General features: G+C 39.8%; 1 protein-coding gene across 1 annotated transcript; it reads right to left on the reverse strand.

Annotated features, from left to right (window-relative positions):
• Nucleotides 1-1,926: 1,926 nt before the first annotated feature.
• On the reverse strand, nt 1,927-21,304 carry LOC144485035 (troponin C, slow skeletal and cardiac muscles). Its single transcript, XM_078203343.1, has 6 exons — nt 21,281-21,304; nt 12,795-12,825; nt 12,556-12,702; nt 8,992-9,106; nt 6,653-6,789; nt 1,927-4,212 (listed from the first exon to the last, which is right to left on the reverse strand). The coding sequence occupies exons 1-6, from the start codon at nt 21,302-21,304 to the stop codon at nt 4,181-4,183; spliced, it is 486 nt and encodes a 161-aa protein (XP_078059469.1). The 3' UTR covers nt 1,927-4,180.
• Nucleotides 21,305-21,914: the final 610 nt, after the last annotated feature.

Here is a 21,914-nt window from a genome sequence, read left to right on the forward strand (position 1 = left end):
ATTTAGCTCTACTACGTTATAATCATAAATGATCTTTGCAATAGTTCCTATTCATAATTACACTCTGTTAAGTTATTTTTTGATCTTGGGGCCTGCTTGGGTATCATTGGATCTTGACAAAGAACAATATTCATATGCTTGTTCCTGGTTTGCTGACATGGGTTTCTTATTAAAACTGATAAATTCATTTATAACTAAAACTTAATCTGATAGATGTTGGGAAGATGTTCATTACATACGTTTATATTTGCGTAAAGCATACAGTATATTTGTTTTGACAAATTGCATATTGTTCCAGCCATTGATCTTCCAAAGTTGCATTTTTAGAACAGATGTGTAAATGGCATCTCACTTTCAACATGGCTAAATATCCATGGTGCACTTGATGCGACCATATAAGTTTTGTACAATAAGAATCTATTGGGGTAAAAGCACAAAGTGATCCAGGGGAACAGATTCATGAATCATAAAATGTAGCATGCAAGTTAGCAAGGCCTTACAAATGCAAAGCACTGGTTCATTGTTAGTGGATTAGAAATCAAAAGCAGGGACTGTATTTTAAACTTGTACCTTGGTTAGACCATACTTAGAATATGGTGCACAATTCTGGTCTCTCAAACTATACTAGACTGAAGAAAATTCAAAACTATGATTTTAGTTGATACCAGAACTGTCATAATACAACTTGGGAAAGTGCTCTTTACTCTAGCAAACAGAAGATTAAGAGGTAACCTGATATGAGTTTTAGAAGGTTAAATGTAGAGATATTTCTGTTTATAGGGAGTCTGAAGTTAGGGAGCAGATGAATTGTATTTATGTATTTAATGAAAACTAGATAAGCTCATGAGGGAGAATAGAAGGATATTTTAATAGTGTTAGAGGAAATAAGGTGAGTGGAGGCTCGTGAGGAGGATAAACTCTGGCACAGACCAGTTAGGCTAACTGGCCTGTTCTGTGTGCCAGCATTTAAATTAAATTACGTGAGAATATGTGACCTCTGCATATGCTTTGTCTGCCAAAAAAAATCCTCAAGAGTGTGGGAAATGTGATTTTGATGTACACTGACGATGTGCTGCCAACAAAAAGGAGTTTGCAAGCTGGAAGCTATAAACGGAACTGGACCAAGACCAGATGATTACCCTCCTTAGATTGAACTTGCGTATTATGCAGTGCAATGACATCTATTTCAAATGGCCTACAAACATTCAGCCCTCAACAGGAAACTATTTTATAGTCCTGTAAATGGGTGATTGCTCAGAAGTTAGTTTGTGGAAGATTGTAGCTTTTACTTGTTCCGATAATGAACCTGTAGATCAGTAGTTTTCGATCTTTTTTTTGTTTAAGATATTGTAAAATTCTGTGGAAGCCCCGACCCTCTCTCCCTCCTCCTTTTCCAGTGTTAAATGAAAACAAAGTAAAATACTATTGATTGAACTAATGAAAATGCAACTATTTTAATTATTTTTCATTAAATGTAAGAACAATTGGCACAAAATTCAAATGACCTGAACACTGCACGGTACCCTTTTGGGTTGCTTGTGGGATGCTTGCAGAACCCTTGTGTTCTGGTGAACCCTGGTTGAAAAATATGGCAGTAGATAAATGCATAAAATTGGATACAAGCTGTATTGCTTATTATCTGTTTCTATTTTGTACAAAACGTAGCAATTCAATTGTTTACTTGTGGTACTGGCAAATAAGTCATTCAACTTTTTAACTCTCCAAAGATTAAGAGAATGGTTGTAAGTCTGCAGTAAAACAATATCCCTCTCGCAACAGCTGTGCAGTTGAACCCTATCCTTCCTGCCTAACAAAGGCTGATATGCATACCCCAACAATGGCTTACCACACTTCAATTACTTGATGAGCTATATCAGGATAAGATTTTTCCGAAGTACAGCCGAAACATATGTGAAGAAGCTTAATCTCTTCCAATTAAAACATCTTTATTTTCCGGCAAACATTTCCATAAGTTTAAAACAAAATGATTTTTACAGATTTATTACTTCTATTATTCAAACTTAAACAAGGTCTAATTTGTTTTACTTGTCATTAACACCTTAAAACAATGAAAAAAGCATGCAATGGGTTTATTTCCAAAAATAATTACATTTAAAATGTATAAATAGATTTCCAGATTATTGTATCACAAATATTGTTTGCTCTCTTGTATGTTTACTTTTCCAGGACTAATTGCCATTCTTTGCTTCCTCCCCCAACTTAACCTCCCCACCTCCAGTTCTGTTTCTGCTGTCTCTTCTGACTTTGCTGATTCCTTGCATGTGTTACTTCAGCCATGTGTCACTCCTTGTGTGAGTATAGATGGCATATCAAAAGGCTATTCAACTATGCCCCAATCACCTCTATTATTCTGCAGACTCACATTTGCTCTAGGCCTCATGATTCTCATTCCTGTGTTCATGACCTCTCCTTCATAATCACTGTGACTATTCCTGGACCTAGCCCCAAAATATTGTTGCTGCTGCTACACTAATGCTGATGCGCTCATGGCCACCCTTTTCTTTGCCTGGTCTCAGCAATTTTCAATTCATTGAAGAAGCTCGCCTCCTATTCAAAGCTTTCTTACATTGCGGACAAGTTGCTAAGATGAAAACAAATAGGATAAGAAGCATTAATTTGACATTCTGATAGCCACATAGTCCTAAAGGAAGACAACATGGGTAGAGTGCTGGGAAGTGCTTGAAACGTCAAGCAGTGCTGACATTTGACAGAGGGCGGGGTGTAACTTTTGACAGAATCATTTAATTTGCCCCAATACTTGCATCCCAAATGCTAGAAAGTCCCCAGGATATGATTAGCCCTAATTCAGGAATCTAAGAATTAGTTTGGAGTAATTTAGCGATTGATCTGTCTCACCTACTTCTGCAACAATATTTATTTTTCAGACTTTGCTTGTGCCTTAACTCGATCGAATAGCTAAACTTTACAGGTCAGAAAGGTCCAGGTTCGACTGTCGGTTAACTAATCTCAAAAACAAGCAATAGGAATACTACAAGTGGCCCCAACATCCTGGTTAGTGAAGAGGAAATCAATCCAAGATTCTTACTCCTGTTTGCTGTCCAGTGACTTCTGCTATAGATGTTGGGCACAAACTTTGGCTGGGTTGCAATCCTACATAAATAATTGGAACTTGATGGTGTCTGGAGATCAAAGAACCTTAGTAAAGATGAAAGGATGGGTAAAAATTGTCATCATAAAGCTGGAAAACAATCAATTTTCTGGAATTTAGTTGATAGCAATTACATGGCTGTTTTATCTGATACAAATTGTACAGTTTGTGCAATATATACAGACTTTTATTCAGATGCAATTTACAGTTTGTTTTGATTTTACCTTATTGATGTAGAATAAAATTTATTACTGAGAGGTTTTTTTTGGGATACATGGGTACTAAGTGACCCCACTTGTTAGAGAAGCATTTGATCTGTTTTAGAATATGGGGTTTTAAGTTTTCCTGTATGATTTCCTTTGCAGTCTGAAAGTTGGGCAATCCGAGGCTGTTTTATTGATCCTACTAATATTCCTTTCTGCACTTTTATTTAATGTTGGAACTGAATTGACATCACTGTACTATGACAAGCTCCTCTCTTATGCTGAAATAGAATATGTAATATGTTTTATTTTAATCTATATTAAAGATTTTGTGGCTGTGAGATCAGAAAACTAAAGACCATTGTCCTCCCTCATCAATTCTACCCCAAAACTTTGACCAATGAAAGCCCAGAAATCTATGTGGATTAAACCAGTCACTTTACACAACCAATCTGCAGTGCTTTTGAATGATCATTTCATTGAATTCTTGTTGGTTCATATGTTCAGATGCTGCAATTACAGAAAAGGAATCAGTCAGTGCTGTAAGCTCGGAAGTTATTATGAGGAGAGTTACTTTATCGAGCTCTTACCTAATGCAACATTGGTTAAAATTTTATTGACCTTAAGCAGCTGTCATAATTTCCTTATTTTAAAAGGTTACAGTAAATATCCAATTGTATACAGTCATGAAAAAATCCGTAAGTATTTGAATGACACAGGAAATCTTGGACTTGAGAGTAGTTTCAATCAGTTGTTCCTAGTTTGATTATTCGTACTAGTTGGCAGCAGACTAATGAAGGGTCACAACAAAGTAAGTAACTGGACTCTGATATCAGTCTCATAACGTTTACTCAACACCTTTCATGAATTCCAGGAATTCTGTAACAGAACAGATGACGTATTAAAGTAAATTGTATTAAATAATAAATATTACACAACATTAAAATGTGAGTTTTCATCAAGATATTGAAAATACACTTCAGTTGAGGAAAGCACCCCTAAGGGCGGCACGGTGGCACAGTGGTTAGCACTGCTGCCTCACAGCACCAGGGACCCGGGTTCGATTCCTGGATTGGGTCACTGTCTGTGTGGAGTTTGCACGTTCTCCCCGTGTGTGCGTGGGTTTCCTCTGGGTGCTCTGGTTTCCTCCCACAGTCTGAAAGACGTGCTGGTTAGGTGCATTGACCCGAACAGGCGCCGGGCTGTGACGACTAGGGGAATTTCACGGTAACTTCATTGCAGTGTTAATGTAAGCCTTACTTGTGACTAATAAATAAACTTTTTAACTTTAACTTTTAATGGTGCACTTAATTACTGAAAACAATTTGGGATGCCAGAAATTTGAACTCAGGCTTGTTGCTCCCATCAGTATACTCAGTGCTGTTGTTTTGCTGAGCTTGAGACTCAGATTTATGTACCTGTCAGAGACAGCTGATTTGGCTGCAACCTTCTGTTGCTACGTCTGTAATGTTAGTGCCAGCTTATCCACAATGAGAACTCTACTTACTGTTTCCAACAGCCCTTTGCCACTCACCTTCCGAGAAGAGCAGTCACTGGTAGGTCACTGGACACCTGAGAAGTATGTGCTTGGCCCCCTTGCAAGGTAAGAAGTCTCACAACACCAGGTTAAAGTCCAACAGGTTTATTTAGAATCACGAGCTTTTGGAATGCTGCTCCTTCATCAAGTGAGTCACCTGATGAAGGAGCAGTGCTCCAAAAGCTCTTGATTCCAAATAAACCTGTTGGACTTTAATCTGGTGTTGTGAGACTTCTTACTGAGCCCACCCCAGTCCAATGCTGACATTTCCACATCATGGCCTTCCAAGGTGGCAGCGTGTATAAGACACTCCTTATGAGCGTCATGGTGAGCAGTAAAACTTACCAAAAAATGTGTGGGTGCATTGCTATCATCTCTTGAACCACAGCATGGACACACAGTACCCATCAGCAGTAGTTCTAGGAGATGTGGATCTTGCCTCCTTTTAATCCAATTGTGATAGTTGATGAATGTTGGCTATAAGAGTGTCCTCTCATACCTGCTGTCTAGGTAACACTTTCCAGCAGCTGTCATCCAAAGTTATCGGTTACACAATTAACATTTGGCTTTATTTTTCTGGATGGACCTCTGCAGGACAGTTTGCAACATGCAAGCTACCTAAATGTTCTAAACAATGAAATCCAATATTATGTGCCAGGCTAACTTGTCAATACTTTTAATCCAAGATGGCTTTGATAAAGGCATGGTGTGCACTGGCTTGAACACTGTGGAGGGGTATCAAGATTGTGATAGACCACTGTAGGCACAGTAATTTTATTCATTCATGGGACATGGGTGTCACTGGTTGGCTAGCATTTATTGCCCTGGGAGGGCAGTTGAGAATCAATTACATTGCTGTGGCTCTGGAGTCACATGTAGACCAGACCAGGTAAGGATGGCAGATTTCCTTCCTTAAAGGGCTGATTTCAAGCAATGGGTCTGGTAATTCTCAATTCTAAAACCTACAGAACCAATCACAATCCACATCTATAATATGACAGCATATATCAGGTAGTTAGTCCAATGTGAAGGTCAAAGAAAGAAGTGCAATTGACTTATTAATCAGTTATAATGTTGATGAGAGATGACTGTATTTCAAATTTGTACAAAAGGGGGTTGAGTCGAGAGTGACGGAGAAGCAGGAGGGATGTTGTTACAGGCAGAGTGAGAAACGAAAGATGGAGCCTATGGAACTAAATTTAGAAATTGATTAAGAAATAAACAGAATAGTGGGATGATTGAAGATTAGCATGAGAAGGAGACAGAAAGAAAGAAAGGGTCAATAGATTGGACATAGATGGGACAGGGTGATAATGTGGAAGAGATTAATGGGAGAATAATAAGTAGACAAGAGAAGTGAGGAGGATTGTATTTTAACAGGGCATTGGTTTTGGGATTACATGAAAAACAAAGAGAAAACGGTCTAAAATGAGGACATCATTGCATTGCATGTGCCTACACTAGAGAGAAATAAGACAGCATAAATATCATAGGGTCTAATTAAATATCATGCAAGGCTGAGGTTCAGTACTGCTCCTTAATGTATTCTAATTTAACCATTGTTTGCATTTGCTAGAAAATCAGAGCCATGAGTGTCTCAGGATGCTGTGAGGGAAGACAAATGAGAACCAGAGAAATGGATTATGCTGCCACTTTGAAATGCTCAGAAGTAATATTTTTGAAAACTACTGTCTTCCCAATGACTTGGGGAATTTGTTTAAGAATTGCTAAATCAACAAAAGACTCCGGCTACAAAGCATATTCAGTGATTATGTAACTTACCATCATAATCGATCTTCCCATCACTATTTCTGTCACCATCTCGCATAAGCTCTTCAATGTCATCATCGGTGATACATTCACCTGTTTCTTCCAGCATTGTTCTTAATTCATTGAGGTCAATATAACCGTCAGCATTTCTGTTAACACAACAGGGAGTATAAGTTAAAATGGTGACACTGATGGATTGATAAAGCATCGTGCTTTGGAAATAAGATTTCCAAATTTAATGAAACTTGTTCCACCATATAATTTTATATTAATCCTGCCAAGTTTTCCAGCACTGTTACTTCTCAAATCAGTAAAATAATTATAGTCTGCAATGTTAGCCTTCACCATCAATAAGGAAATTAAAACTTCTACGAAATCAATTTGAGCCTCTTTCATTGCATATCCTTTTGTCACTTCCAACATTTTATAAAGGGATAGAATATTTAAATTCCATTTCCTTTGATTAAATTCCTGAGCTGAGTATTAATCACATACTTATTTTACTCATCAAGCTGTGAAATAGACACAATGACAATATCCAGGTCATCATATTTATTGCCTCCATGGAGGATGTTGTGGATTAATGTTGAATTTGTTACAAATATGTTTAATAGATTTAATAGGCTTATTCAAAATCATGAAGGGCTTCAATGGAGTAAAATAAGGATAAAATGCAGTGGCAGAAAGGTCAGTAATTAAGGGACACAGATTTAAGGCAATTAGCAAAGGGATGATTTTTTATGCAGTAAGTTATGATCAAGAATGCATTAACTGAAAGAATGGTCGATGCAGATTTAGTAATAACTTTCAAAACAAAATTGAATAAATATCTGAAATGGGAAATTTGCTAGGCTATGGGGAAAGGGCAAGAGACTGGAACTAATTAAACAGTTCTTTCAAAGAGCTGGCACAAACATAAGGGGCTGAATGACCTTCTGTGCTGTATCATTCTGTGGTTTTATGAATCAAATATAATGTGGAAAACATATTGTGAGCCTATACTGCAAATTGGAAACTCAGCATGCCAGGGGGCAAGAAAGGAAATGGTGGTCTCCACCATTGGCAATCATTATTTACATAATTACAATGACATTGCTGTCTCCTGTGGCTTGGAGAAAAATCTTCTCATGATGGTTTTCTGGATTGCCTCATTTAACTCACAGCAAATTAGACTGCTGGCAATAGTAACACTTTAGAAGTAAATACAGAAATGTTGTTAAAGCATTATTCCATATTTATTCTTGGAATTGATGAGAAGATTTCACCAATCGCTATTTGGCAAGACTCTGAAGACATCTTTTAGCAATGGGTTCATGCAGAATGTACTTCCTCACAATTACTGGTTGAATTTATGGTCCATTCATGTCTAACATTTTATATCACATTCCAGATTGAATATTCCAGCATTTGGAGCATTCCCCATTGCTGATTCCTTCTTTCTAACAGATAGGTTTTAATATTTTGGCACCAACCATTCATTAAACTTGCACTTGCCCAGGTTTTAAATGGGCTTTCACGCTGGGTATTCCATTTACCCCCTGTTGAGGGTCTCTCCAGAGTATCTGGAGCCTGTGTGAACAGGAGAAGCAACTATGCAACTTCTTAACTAATCAGATTGAAAAATCACTAATGAAGAGGAGAGTGTCAGACGATGAATTATCAGTTAGACTATCTAATTCAACATCAAATCAGATATAGAAAACAAAGTAAAGGGGCAAATCAACATTCTATTGAGAAAGGGGGAGTTAAAACAACGAAGAAAAAGTTAAAAATAATTATTTTTTACAAATTCCATCACTAATTAAAATCTGAAGGAATGAAAGTATACACTTATAAAATGTAATTTTCAGTGCCAGAGAAATTGGTTGGAAGTAATTCAGACTTGCTACCCAGTTCAAAATTTAGTTACACTGGAATGGACAAGGGGTACGTTTAAAGCAAGTATAGTGTGGATAAGTACAGAAAATTCATGCCGTTTCACCTATTGGAATGGTGAATCTCTCAGTGATGTTCTAATCATGTGCAGTTTCTAGAGGAGTAGTTCATCTTCAACTTTTGATTTATACATTTAACTGCCCATGTGCTGTTACCTGAAGTTCTTGTCTTATTTACATGTTAATAACCAATGAGCTATGTTAAATTCACTGCTATTTCTATTGCAAAAAAGGGCCTGTCTGTTGTTTAAAATTCAGAACACTAAGATCCACCAATTTACTTTCTGCTGACATATAAGTTGATGCAAATGAATCTGGTGACAAGGTTGATAACTGTATATTAGTTGGGTTATTGTATGTAGATGTATAGGAATGCATATGTAAGTTATAAGTGCATTTTAAACAATATACACTTACTTATCAAACATGCGGAACAATTCTGCCAGCTCTTCTTCCGATTTTCCTTTGCTATCATCTTTCATACATCTCACCATCATGACCAAGAACTCATCAAAGTCAACAGTTCCACTGCCTGGTGAAAATTGGGATTGGATAACATTTACATTGATCAAATATTAAAGAAATGATACAAATTCACAAAAATCATATGCTATCATATGCTCATCACTGGAAAAGTGGAGTGTGTAATTAAATATAGTACCACTGTTATTTTCCAACCTAATGCACTTTACTAATGTATTTCTCCATTGTTTTTATCACCTTGTACACACTTAATTATAAAAGTAGATGCACCTTTTAAAATTCAACAGAGTGAAGTTTCTGATAAAATAGAGAACTCCCCAATACTTCCAGTTTTCACTCTGTAGCAACCACAGACAGTAACAGGAAAGTGAAGTGTAATGGGCCGTTATGAACCAAGACACCATAGCATATAACAATTATGTTGTTATTTTATGTTTAATATGTAATTTTCAGGATCCAGATATTGCTTTTGGGTTTCCCTGTAGAAATTATTGGCGATATGCTGAATATATTCCAGTACAGAATGGTTACTGTGCAAAAATAAATTTCCAACAGTACATTGCATATGAAAGCTAATTGAAGTAATGATTTGGTTAAGTAGCTTCCTCAATAAGACATACTATGAAATTGTAATAGTTTTTAACTGTAAAATATATTATTTGAAGGAATGGTAGACTACAAAGGTCTAAAATGTTAAATCGCGTCTTTAGGTTATAGTCATGTTGAGATGCTCCACCTATTATTGAATTACTCTGGCTATCAATGCATTTCTGCATGCACCATACCACAATGGGATGGGGTGTACCTGTGATATTCTGTTGTCAAATAGATCGCTGACCATCAGTTTAGGCTTATTTGGGCAAAATGTCAAGAGGATGCAGACACCTGCAGAAATTTTGTGCAGCAAAATTCACGGTCTTTGGGGGATGAGGGAAGAAGAATGCTATTGGAGGCAGAAATCTGGGAATAGGTAGCCAATATTTATTTTAAAAGTGTGGGGTAAGTGCATTAGTGAGTGAATTTCATACTTCTGCTTTTTGATCTCTTGCCTTGAAGATCTATATAACTGAAAATAAGAGACCAATCTATTAAACAATGGAAAATATCACAGTGTAACATTCAATCATCACTGATAATTTTCAAGGTTACAGCTCTCATGATATTCGCTGAAAAATGATTGGAATTATTGAATGTAATCCCCATAACACTAACACAGATCTTGCAATCCAATGTCAAAAAACAGAACTTGACTAATTTAGTCATGATGGCCCTGGAAGCTTTGGCCCTATTAAAATTTGGAATGAGTTAAAATATGTCCATGTTTCCTGTCCTTTTCTTCTTTCAAATGCTGCAGATTTTCATTTTCTAACTGTGATTGCTTGGTCCCTTTGGGGGATGATCATTTGTGGGTCGCATGAATCGGAATGGAAGGCCTGAACCTTACCCTGTCGAGTGTTAGGGCATGGGTCCGGATGGGTGGAACCTGCAGTGTCAGACCAGGAGTCGGGTGGGAATAGACCTGTATCTGTTCTGAGTTTGTTTGTATGTGGTTATGGGTCGGTTTAACTTAGTTGGCTGGATGGCTGGTTTGTGATGCAGAATGACGCCAACAGCATGGGTTCAATTCCCGTATTGGCTGGGGTTATTCATAAAGGCCCAACTTCTCAACAATTCTTACTGATTTGACCATGACAAAATTAAAATTGTAGAAAGATTAGTCTTAAACCATTTTGAGAAGTTCAGTTGACTGCTATAAAGTTAAAACTTGTGCCACAAGATTTTCCTTCTACTGATGATGCAACAATGGCTTATGTGTAGAGCTTGTGATTTATCCAATCTGTTCATGCATGTTACCATATCCACACATCCTTTATCTCCAGTGTTTCATATATTGAGATTGTGTTGAGGCAAAACATGCTGATGCTACAAACCTTGTGCCAAGCATGTTTTTTACAAAATGAAACACATTCAAAATTCAGCATACTGTGGACATATCTCCCTTTTGAAATGAAGGACTAGGAAATAGTTTTTGACAGCTGCATATGGTTCCTCCGTGGTGTATATCTTCCCTGGCACAGCTTTTTATCTCAGATGTATGTGATCTCAGACAGCCATTTTACAATGGAAAATTCCAGGAAATGTGTGGGCGGTGCAGTGGTTAGCACTGCTGCCTCACAGCGCCAGGGACCGGGTCACTGTCTGTGTGGAGTCTGCACGTTCTCCCCGTGCCTGAGTGTGTTTCCTCCGGGTGCTCCGGTTTCCTCCCACAGTCCGAAAAAGTAAAGTTAAAAGTTTATTTATTAATCACAAGTAAGGCTTACATTAACACTGCAATGAAGTTACTGTGAAATTCCCCTAGACGCCACATTCCGGCACCTGTTCGGGTGCACTGGGGAAGAATTTAACATGGTCAATGTACCTAACCAGCACTTCTTCCGGACTGTGAGAGGAAACCGAAGCACCCGAAGGAAACCCACGCAAAGACACGCTGGTTAGGTGCATTGGCCATGCTAAATTCTCCCCCAGTGTACCCGAACAGGCGCTGGATTGTGGCGACTAGGGGGTTTTCACAGTAACTTCATTGCAGTGTTAATATAAGCCTACTGGTGACACTAATAAATAAACTTTAATAAGGCTTTCATAATGGGATGAAAGGAGATGCAATCCACATTTTCCCCATTATTCTTATTTCCTAATTCCCCCCAGGTCATTCACCAAATCTGATGGAAATGTGGGCAGGTGACTTGGTTCCAAATTGGCACGCAGCAGCTCTGAATGAGCTTTAATATTTTTTGAGAGCATTTGAGGCATTGTTTCCCATTTGATTTTCCAACTATACCGAGTAAGTCCTCGTGGTGACAAGGCTGAGATGAGAAACTTTGTAAGATAAGTTTTCAATCTGCGTGACATCATTCAGTGCCATCGGACATTAGTGCATTATAAGTCCGAAAGGAAAATAAGTGCCAGTATAATCATTAAAGAATATAATTGAGCCTGTAGTATTTAAAGGTGTTATAAAAAGAATGATGGTCATGTATTGGATCATGGGATTTGAGCATAACCTAGTACTTAAGATCTACTGATGGTCGCATAACATGGAGTGGCACGATAGCACATGGGGTGGCACAGAGGTTAACACTGCTGCCTCACAGCGCCAGGGACCCGGGTTCAATTCCAGCCTCGGGTCACTCTCTGTGTGGAATTTGCACGTTCTCCCTGTGTCTGCGTGGGTTTCCTCCGGGTGCTCTGGTTTCTTCCCACCGTCCAAAGATGTGTGGGTTATGTTGATTGGCCATGCAAAATTGCCCCTTTGTCTCAGAGAGACTAGCAAGGTAAATAAATGGGTTTACAGGGATGGGGCCTGGATAGGATTATGGTCAGTGCAGACTCGATGGGCACTGTAGGGATTCTATGATTCTATCAACATTCACAGTAGCTCATTTTTATAACGATGATAAATCATGTCAGGAGAGTTTATAATGTCATTTGTATCTGTACCATCTTCATCCACTTCATCAATCATCTCCTGCAATTCTTCAGGTGTTGGGTTCTGACCCAACATGCGCATCACTTTGCCTAGCTCCTTGGTGCTGATGCATCCATCTTCAGCATCCTGTACGAAAATGTCAAAAGCTGCCCTGAACTCTGAAAGAAACAAGGAGCATTTCAGTGCTAGGAGATATAACATATTTTAAGCAATGCTTTCAATTTTCTCATTGTGTTTAATGACTCCTCACCACTCTTCTGCTCCTCAGTCAGCTGCTCAACCTGTGTAACAAAAACATAATGATTGAGTTCTGCAAACATGAGGCACAGGATGCTACTTAAAAGTGAACTTAAAAATTGAAGGCTACAGGTTGTGTGAGAAAGATTCAATAGATGGCTGTACACAAAGGGTTAACTCTAAGAACCGTGTATGAAGAATATCATAGATGCTCACTGAGAGACAATTGTGACTAATTGTTGAATACCCGACATGAATTCATCAAAAACTCTGCCACCGTATCTTAACTCACACCAAGTCATTCACCCAACACCCCGCTGTTTGCCAACAATGGTTTCTGGTCCAACAATGACTCAATTAAAATTCTCATCCGTGTTTTCAAATCTCTCCATGTTCCTACAACTCCCTATTTCTGGAATTTCCTCCAGCCCCACAACCCTCTAAGATCTCTCCATTGCTCCAATTCCGTCTTATAGAACTTCCCAGATTAAAATGTCCCTACCAGTGGTGGCCAAGCCTTCAGTTCCCTAGAGCCTAAGCTCCGGAATTCCCTTCTCTTTCGCCTCTATATTCCTCACTCTCTTTCTTTAAGACATTACTTAATACTTACGCCTTAGACCAAGCTGTCTCAATACCCCCTTATGTGATTCAGTGTCAAATTATGTTTGATAACACTTCTGTGAAGTGACACTTTACTCTGTTAAAGACATTGTATAAATGCAAGTTGTTGCATATGCAGATGTGCTAAATGATCACTTCTTGGCAATGCAGGTTTTCACAATATACTATTTGCTTTTCTCTTTGTAAGTTGAGTATACAGGAAACTCTCTTCCTCAGTGGCCTTCATAGAGCAGTTGGGCTCTTTTAGGTCCCAGGTACATCCACAAGTTTGAGTTAAGAGGAAAATGTGGTATCAGGTCTGAAAATTATGCTCAAGCACTATTATTCTGAAGAGAAGATTATACTGTAAGTAATATGAACATACTTGTAATGTAGTGCTTGTGCATTTATGTTAGGTTTTGTATAAGAGGCTGAAGAAGCTTTATAAGGTTAAACATAATTGTGATGTGATGTAATCCTGGCCTTTGTATTAATTATTGGTGTAAAATCCTGGTAACAGTTCTTGCAAAAGATTTTTGTCTTTGGAATATTGTCCAATATTCCAATAAGGAATATGATAAATAGCACAGTAATGAGGGATTGACACAAACTAATCAAACACATCAGCTTCTGCCCCCCACCACAAAATTGTATCTTAGGGATGGCATGGTAACACAGTGATTAGCACTCCTGCCTCACAGCACCAGGGACCTGGGTTCGATTCCTGGCTTGGGTCACTGTCTGTGAAGAGTTTGCACATTCTCCTCGTGTCTATGTGGATTTCCTTCCACAGGAGGATTCATTGTATATGTTCTCCTTTTAGACCTGTCTGCAGTCTTTGACATGGTTAGCCACATCATCCTCTTCCAACGCTTCACCATCATCGTCCAGGCGGGTGGAACTGCATTTGCCTGGTTCCACTCTTATCTATCCAAGCATTTCTCTTCCTGCTCCATTACATCTGGGGTGGAATTAGCCCAAACAATTTCTCAGCGGTAAATTCACGTAAAAACTGGAGTAAATCCCGCTGCTTTTTTCAGCGGGACTTTCATAATGAATCTCCCATAGTCTATGCATCACAGAGTGCCCCAGCATGAATCACGCTGAAAATCTGTGGGCGGGACCCATTCCTGCTGAAGAGGCTGGCAGCTTAGCGCTGAGCGGGCCATTGTGCATGCGCCGATCTGTCAGCATCGAGATCGGCACATGCGCAGTAGCCCTCACTGCCGGCCTCCCAATCCCTGGCCAGCTCGATCGCTGGCCACCCCCGCGACCCTGCAATGCTGCCCCTTTGATCCCCCCACCCCCCGATCGCTGGCCTTCCAGACGTCTCCTGGCCAGCCCTGACCACCATGTCAAAGACTGCAGACAGGTCTAAAAGGAGAATATATACAATCAATCCTCTTTTATGCTCAATGTGCTCAATTTAATTGGTAATAAAGAAAGAGGGCTTCTAAAACATTTTATTTTCTGTACATTATTCTATCTAATTTAGGAAAGATCAATAAATATCAAAGAATCTTCAAGCCAGGCAAATCAAACTTTCGTAGAGTTACACACAAGTCAAGTGGAGAAGGTAATCAAGAAGGCATATGGCATGCTTGCCTTCATCAACTGGGTAAGAAGTTTAACAACACCAGGTTAAAGTCCAACAGGTTTATTTGGTAGCAAAAGCCACACAAGCTTTCGGAGCTCCAAGCCCCTTCTTCAGGTGAGTGGGAATTCTGTTCACAAACAGGGCATATAAAGACACAGACTCAATTTACATGAATAATGGTTGGAATGCAAATACTTACAGCTAATCAAGTCTTTAAGATACAGACAACGTGAGTGCCCTGTTTGTGAACAGAATTCCCACTCACCTGAAGAAGGGGCTTGGAGCTCCGAAAGCTTGTGTGGCTTTTGCTACCAAATAAACCTGTTGGACTTTAACCTGGTGTTGTTAAACTTCTTACTGTGTTTACCCCAGTCCAACGCCGGCATCTCCACATCTTCATCAACTGGGGCATTGAGTTTAAAAATTGGCAAGTCATGTTGCAGCTTTATAGAACCTTAGTTAGGCCGCACTTGGAATATGGTGTTCAATTCTGGTTGCCACACTACCAGAAGGATGTGGAAACTTTGGAGAGGGTACAGAAAAGATTTACCAGGATGTCGCCTGGTATGAAGGGTATTAGCAATGAGGAGAGGTTGGAGAAACTTGGTTTGTTCACACTGGAACGACGGAGGTTGAGGGACGATCTGATAGAAGTCTACAAGATTATGAGGGGCATGGACAGAGTGGATAGTCAGAAGCTTTTTCCCAGGGTGGAAGAGTCAATTACTAGGGGGCACAGGTTTAAAGTGCGAGGGGCAAGGTTTAAAGGAAATGTACGGGGCAAGTTTTTTTACGCCGAGGGTGGTGGGTGCCTGAAACTCGCTGTCGGGGGAGGTAGTGGAAGCAGATACGATAGTGAGTTTTCATGGACAAATACATGAATAGGATGGAAATTGAGGGATATGGTCCCTGGAAGGGTTGGGGGTTTTAGTTCAGATGGGCAGCATGGTTGGTGCAGGCTTGGAGGGCCGAAGGGCCTGTTCCTGTGCTGTAATTTTCTTTGTTCTTTGCACTATGTGGATTTCTCTTTTCTTGCCATTTTGTAACGTGCTGGGATTTTACACAGGGATATGAAATGCTCTCATGTGCAGCACAGTGCCATCTAGTGAACAAGCAAAACAGAAACAATAGTGTGTACGCAAGGAGGTGGCTTTTCTGTAGTGGATTTCAAGTTTAAATTGTTTGGAAAAGAAACAATTCATGCCTGGCAGTTAGCGCAGAAATTTATGAAAGAGTTAATATTAGCAATTATTTCTCACCAGCTACTTATTTTCTTGACTCTGACATTTTGAGCTTGTTTTAGGTGCTGATCACTTGTTTTTACAGGTGGAGACAGACAGACTGTTAACAGCATGGTAAGGAGAGAACCAGCACTGGAAAAACAGCAGCAAGACAATATGGTGGTGACCTCACACCAGAAACGTGCTGGAACAATCAGGGATGGAAATAGCACCTAGAGACAGCAGCAGCGTTTCCGGAATTTGGTAATGAAATTCAGGATGAAAGAATAAAATTTTGCACTTATTTAGCACTTTTAACAGTCTCAAATTGTCTCAAAGCACTTTGTCGCCAATGAAGTCCTTTTGAAATGAGGTTACTTTGTAATGTCGGTAAATTCAAGGTTTGGCCTGAGAGTGTGGTGTCAAGTGCTTTTGCTGGAAATCTGTTCACTAATACATATTCCTGCAGCTTGGGTATTCATGATGCTGAAGCCATGATCTTAATTTTGCAACCTCTTCCCCAAGCTGATGGGAGCACAGAAACATTCTCCTCCTTCTGGTGCTAAGTTATGCAATTCCTCCAAGTTTCGCTCCAAGTTGTACACCATCCTGACTTGAAATTGTATTGCCATTCTTTCATCATCCCTGGGTCAAAATCCTGGAACTCTCTCCCTCACAGTTCTATGGGGTGGTGGTATCAGTGCATGGGTTGCAGTGCTTCTGGAAGGGTATTCACCACCATCCTCTCAAGGGCAATTACGGATGGACAATAACTGCATGCCTTACCCATGATGGCCACACCTCATGGATGAATAAAGAAAGGAAATAAATTTGTATTTATTGTTCGACCACCAGAGACTGGGTGCATCCTTTCTATGCATACCACAAGGGAAAATGTTCCTGTTGTTAACTAGATTGCACTGTGCTGTACATGACAGCATTTCATATTCCTGTGTAAAATTCCAACACATTGCAAAATGGCAGGAAAAGTGGGGTCCACATGGTGCAGTTGTAACTCTTTACAAAAGTTTGCAATGCCTTGCTTTCCCTATTCATGATTGCTTTTTCCCCATCTATTGTCTCTCCCTACCAGCCACCTCCCCATCTCTTAAGTGACACTTGGGAATTAGTCCCCACTTCCTCCAAGAACAACCAGCCACCTTCCCTCTGTACATCACTATATAGTGTATTGAATAGGAACATATTTACAAGCTTTTATTTTACTTTAATTGTTATTCTGGCTCCAATCATAAATACTCATCATGCCTTTTTGGAAGGAAATTAACACCATTTTGCACATATTGACATTACTTGTATGCACAGGGCAAGTTTTTGTGAATGGAATGTGACATGTTCATTTAAAGAGACAGACCAACCCAAACATGAAAGATTTGCACTGAGAAATAGTTCAATCTGAGTTTACTTCTTATTCTGATAGAGTTCAGATAGTAATGACTACTACAGAGTGCACCAGAAGTTAATAGAGTGTGGGCTTGATAAGATCAGCTGTTTTTTAAAATCTCTTCTCTTACATCCCATTCACTTCTCCACCCCAGCACACACACACACACCCTCACCCTCTCTCTCTCTGTCACACCAGGGGTAAAATTTAGACTTGCATCTGGTGTTAAATATCAGCTGCCAGAAACATATCAGAAATTCAAGCAAGTGCTAACTATGATTTTCTATCCAATATATCCAACAGTTGGGACATCATGTGTTTAGAGTTCTCATACATTGGGCAAAATATGCAGCTGAAAATATGAAGTTAGAAAATCACCTAACTTCGCTTATTCTTTTCTGGTTCTTTATTGTTTCTTTTTCCATCACTCTGGCTCGAATTTTTGAGTTTCTTTCAGTCATTTTGTGAATTGTCCCGGCTTTTTCTTTATACTTTTCCATAGAATCATAGAATCCCTACAGTGCAGAAGAAGACCATTCTGCCCATTGAGACTGCACCAACAAGAATCCCACCCAGGTCCTAACCCCCGTAACCCCACATATTTAGAACATAGAACATTACAGCGCAGTACAGGCCCTTCGGCTCTCGATGTTGCGCCGACCTGTGAAACCAATCTAAAGCCCATCGAACCTACACTATTCCAATATCATCCATATGTTTATCCAATAACCATTTGAATGCTCTTAATGTTGACAAGTCTACTGCTGCTGCAGGCAGGGCATTCCACGCCCTTACTACTCTCTGAGTAAAGAACCTACCTCTAACATCTGTCCTATATCTATCACCCCTCAATTTAAAGCTATGTCCCCTAGTGTTAGCCATCACCATCCTGCATCTTGCTAATCCCCCTGACACCAAGGGGCAATGTAGCATGGCCAATCAATCTAACCTGCACATCTTTGGACTGTGGGAGGAAACTAAAGCACCTGGAGGAAACCCGCACAGACACAGGGAGAATGTGCAAACTCCACACAGACAGTTACCAGAGGTCGCAATCGAACCCGGATTCCTAGCACTGTGAGGCAACAGTGCTAACCACTGTACCACCCTCTCTCTGACTCTCTGAATCTGCCCCTTGCTTTCTCCTGGTCTGATTCCCATCTCATATTTAAGTCTTGGGTTAACTCAGCAACAAATGTACATTGTGGCTGTTATTGTATGGTCCCAACTGTTACATAGCTTCTGAACCATCTGATGTGAGCAGAAACTTTACTCTTACTACAATTATTCCAATTGGTCCTGAGGTGTCAAAGAATCCAAGCTGTATTTTAGCAGTGCCTACGTAGTGTGTTTATTCACTATAAAATTAACACGGAAACTGCGGCACGGTAGCACAGTGGTTAGCACTGCTGCTTCACAGCTCCAGGGACCTGGGTTCAATTCCCGGCTTGGGTCACTGTCTGTGAGGAGTTTGCACATTCTCCTCGTGTCTGCGTGAGTTTCCTCTGGGTGCTCCGGTTTCCTCTCACAGTCCAAAGACGTGTGGGTTAGGTTGATTGGCCATGCTAAAGTTGCCCCTTAGTGTCCTGAGATGCGTGGATTAGAGGGATTAGCGGGTAAATATGTAGGCATGTGGGGGTAGGGCCTGGGTGGGATTGTGGTTGGTGCAGACTCGATGAGCCAAATGGCCCCTTTCTGCACTGTAGGGTTTCTATGGTTCTATGCTGGAAAACTCAGCAGGTCTGGCAGCATCTATGGGGAAATGTGTTGCCAGACTTGCTGAGATTCTCCAGCATTTTCTGTTTTTATTTCAGATTTCCAGCCCCTGCAGTATTTTGCTTTTAGTTTAGTGTCCATTCACTGTTAGATGGTAGTTCAGCGGGCACACAAATCATGAAAAATGAAGCAATAAAACCGTTACAGCAAATTGCAGAAGTGGCCTGTTAGCTGGAAAGAAAGTGTGTTCCAGAATGCAGGAACCTCTGGACTGACTTCACCTGCGGTTAGTGAATTGTGAAATCCAACTTAACTGAACTTGGATCAACTATTGTATCTCGTTGCCGCCTTTGGGGAAGTGGTGATATGTGTTAACTGATGGATAGTCCTACCAGAAAGCCAACTTCACTTTCAGAATTCTCCCTAAACATTTCCATCATTTTTGAGGGATCTTATTGAAACAGCTGTTGTAAAGAGGGGGCAGCTGTTGCCATTGTTATGGTCTCACATCTAAGTCAGGATGGTTTGGACATGAATAGGTGCCCGTACAAAAAGCTCTTTTATAGTCGGGTTCCCTGTGGCCTTGGTAACATGACTCCTTGTTATTTTTAACAATGTAAACGACAAGACAACTGTCTAGCAGAGCTAAGACAAATACTGCGGATGGTTTGCTTTTTTTGTTCCAGGTTTTTGATTGACATAGACACATATCCTTGAAATCTTCATCTGAGTCCCGCATGATTGGTGGGAGCTTATCGCCAAGATAACAACCTCCACAGTGCCCAGAATTAACTCCGAGGAACAATACTGCACCGCATTCCTCGAAGACTGAGTACAAAGATTACAAGCAAAGCTGTGTTAAAAACAATTAACAATAGGTTTCTATTACTTATACTGTAAAGTTGTAAATTACAAATTACACGCAATCCATTTTTATAGCCAGGACCAACATTTTGAATCCTGGCCTTTTGTCACGTTTCTTCAAACTTGAGCCATGATGCTGCAAGTCCATACTATCCCTACAATGCAGAAGGAGGCCATTCGGTCCATCTAGTCTGCACTGACCACAATCCCACCCAGGACCTATTCCCGTAACCCAACACATTTACCCTGCTAATCCCTCTGACACTGGGGTAAATCAACTTTAACAAATGATAGAGCAAGCCAATATCAACACGTTTAAATCCAGGAATCATTGTTGGCTAGCGTGCTCACACCGATGGTAGATCCATCTGTAGGTTGTTTTACAGTCTTGGGAGACAGCTGTAAAGTGGGACAATTTTTAAAAAAGGCAAATATCTGAATTCTGGAGTCATTAAGAGATTTCATGACCAACTCTCCGTTTTAACACATGTATCTTTAAACCCAAGACACCCTTCAGCTCCTTGTCGATTGCATTTGTTCGATCAAAGGAAGCTAACTTTATTTTAAAAATTTGCTCATTTGACAATTTCGAAGGTTTAGAGACTGAGTTTGCACTGAAGTTATTAAAGATAAGATTAGTTATAGTAGTGTGGAGATGATTACTGAATCAGGTCTCGCCCTTTAACTATGACTTGTAGAAAAGAAATGAAGAGGTCGTAGGTTTAACTGCTTTTTCTAAAAAGAAATCGATAATTATTTCAAAATATCTTTTCATAAACATGTTAAGTTAAAGGGAAATGTTCTCAATGAATTTGAAAAAGTTGGCATTCGTTAGCTGCTGTAAGTTTAAATATAACCTTTAAAGACGTATTTTATTGTCTCGCAATTATTATTATACTGTACCTTTGTACTTTGTCTCTATATACATGGAGACCACTGCATAGCAGGTCTACAAATAATTCTAAATTCTGCCTTAAAAAACACGTGTGCATGTTTTCCACAGGGTCCCTGCATCTGATTTGCATGTTTCACAACCTCGAACAATTGAAAAGCTTGAGCTATAAATTGTGAAAAATGTGCTTTCGCTCATGTGTACTCACCGCTGCTTTGTAGATATCTTCCATGGTTGAGGATGGATGCAGCGCTGTTGGCAGACAGGGAGTCAATGGTCCTTCAACATCTTTTATAGGTCACAGCTCCACCAGTACGTTAACCACACGCCAGGTTTTCTATTCAAACCAAGCAGCACTAAATCACTGACAAAATGCCAGATAAGAATTGAATGCCACGGTGGGGGAGGGGAGGGGCAGGGGGAGGAGGTGAGGGGCTGCAAGGCAGCCGTGCTATCGTCTGGACATAATTAAACAGGCATCTTGGCCTTTGACCTCCTCTTGTCTGTGGAGTATGTCACCGGGGATCACACAAGGCCTCTCAGCCTTGAAAGTCCTGCTAAAAACTTACTGATGACTCAGTGCACTTTACTGAGAGGAATCAGCCTCGGGTCAAATATTCAAGTAAACGGGAGGAGGGGGAGCGGGGAGTTAAATCTGAAGAGGTGAGATTCTTTTCCTGTTTTGCTGTCTTACTTGGGATATGATCAAATTCTGAAAACAAAATAATGATGGATCTTAAAAAGCCAAATGATAAAATTTGTTTTTGAGCATCAAATTGAACTATGAAAATTAGTTATTTTTGTTTCGTTCTTTATCTGAAAGTGATAGTCCCCTTATCATT

Source organism: Mustelus asterias, chromosome 3 (genome assembly GCF_964213995.1).
Source record: "Mustelus asterias chromosome 3, sMusAst1.hap1.1, whole genome shotgun sequence".
NCBI classification, from domain to species: Eukaryota; Metazoa; Chordata; class Chondrichthyes; order Carcharhiniformes; family Triakidae; genus Mustelus; species Mustelus asterias.

Coding starts and splice junctions, on each gene's coding strand:
- LOC144485035 (XM_078203343.1), bottom strand. CDS start 21,304: ATGGAAGATATCTACAAAGCAGCG. Junction 6,790..8,991: donor TTGTTCCGCATGTTTGATAA/GTAAGTGTATAT, acceptor TTGTGTTAACAG/AAATGCTGACGGTTATATTG. Junction 4,213..6,652: donor TGGGAAGATCGATTATGATG/GTAAGTTACATA, acceptor GTTCTGTTACAG/AATTCCTGGAATTCATGAAA.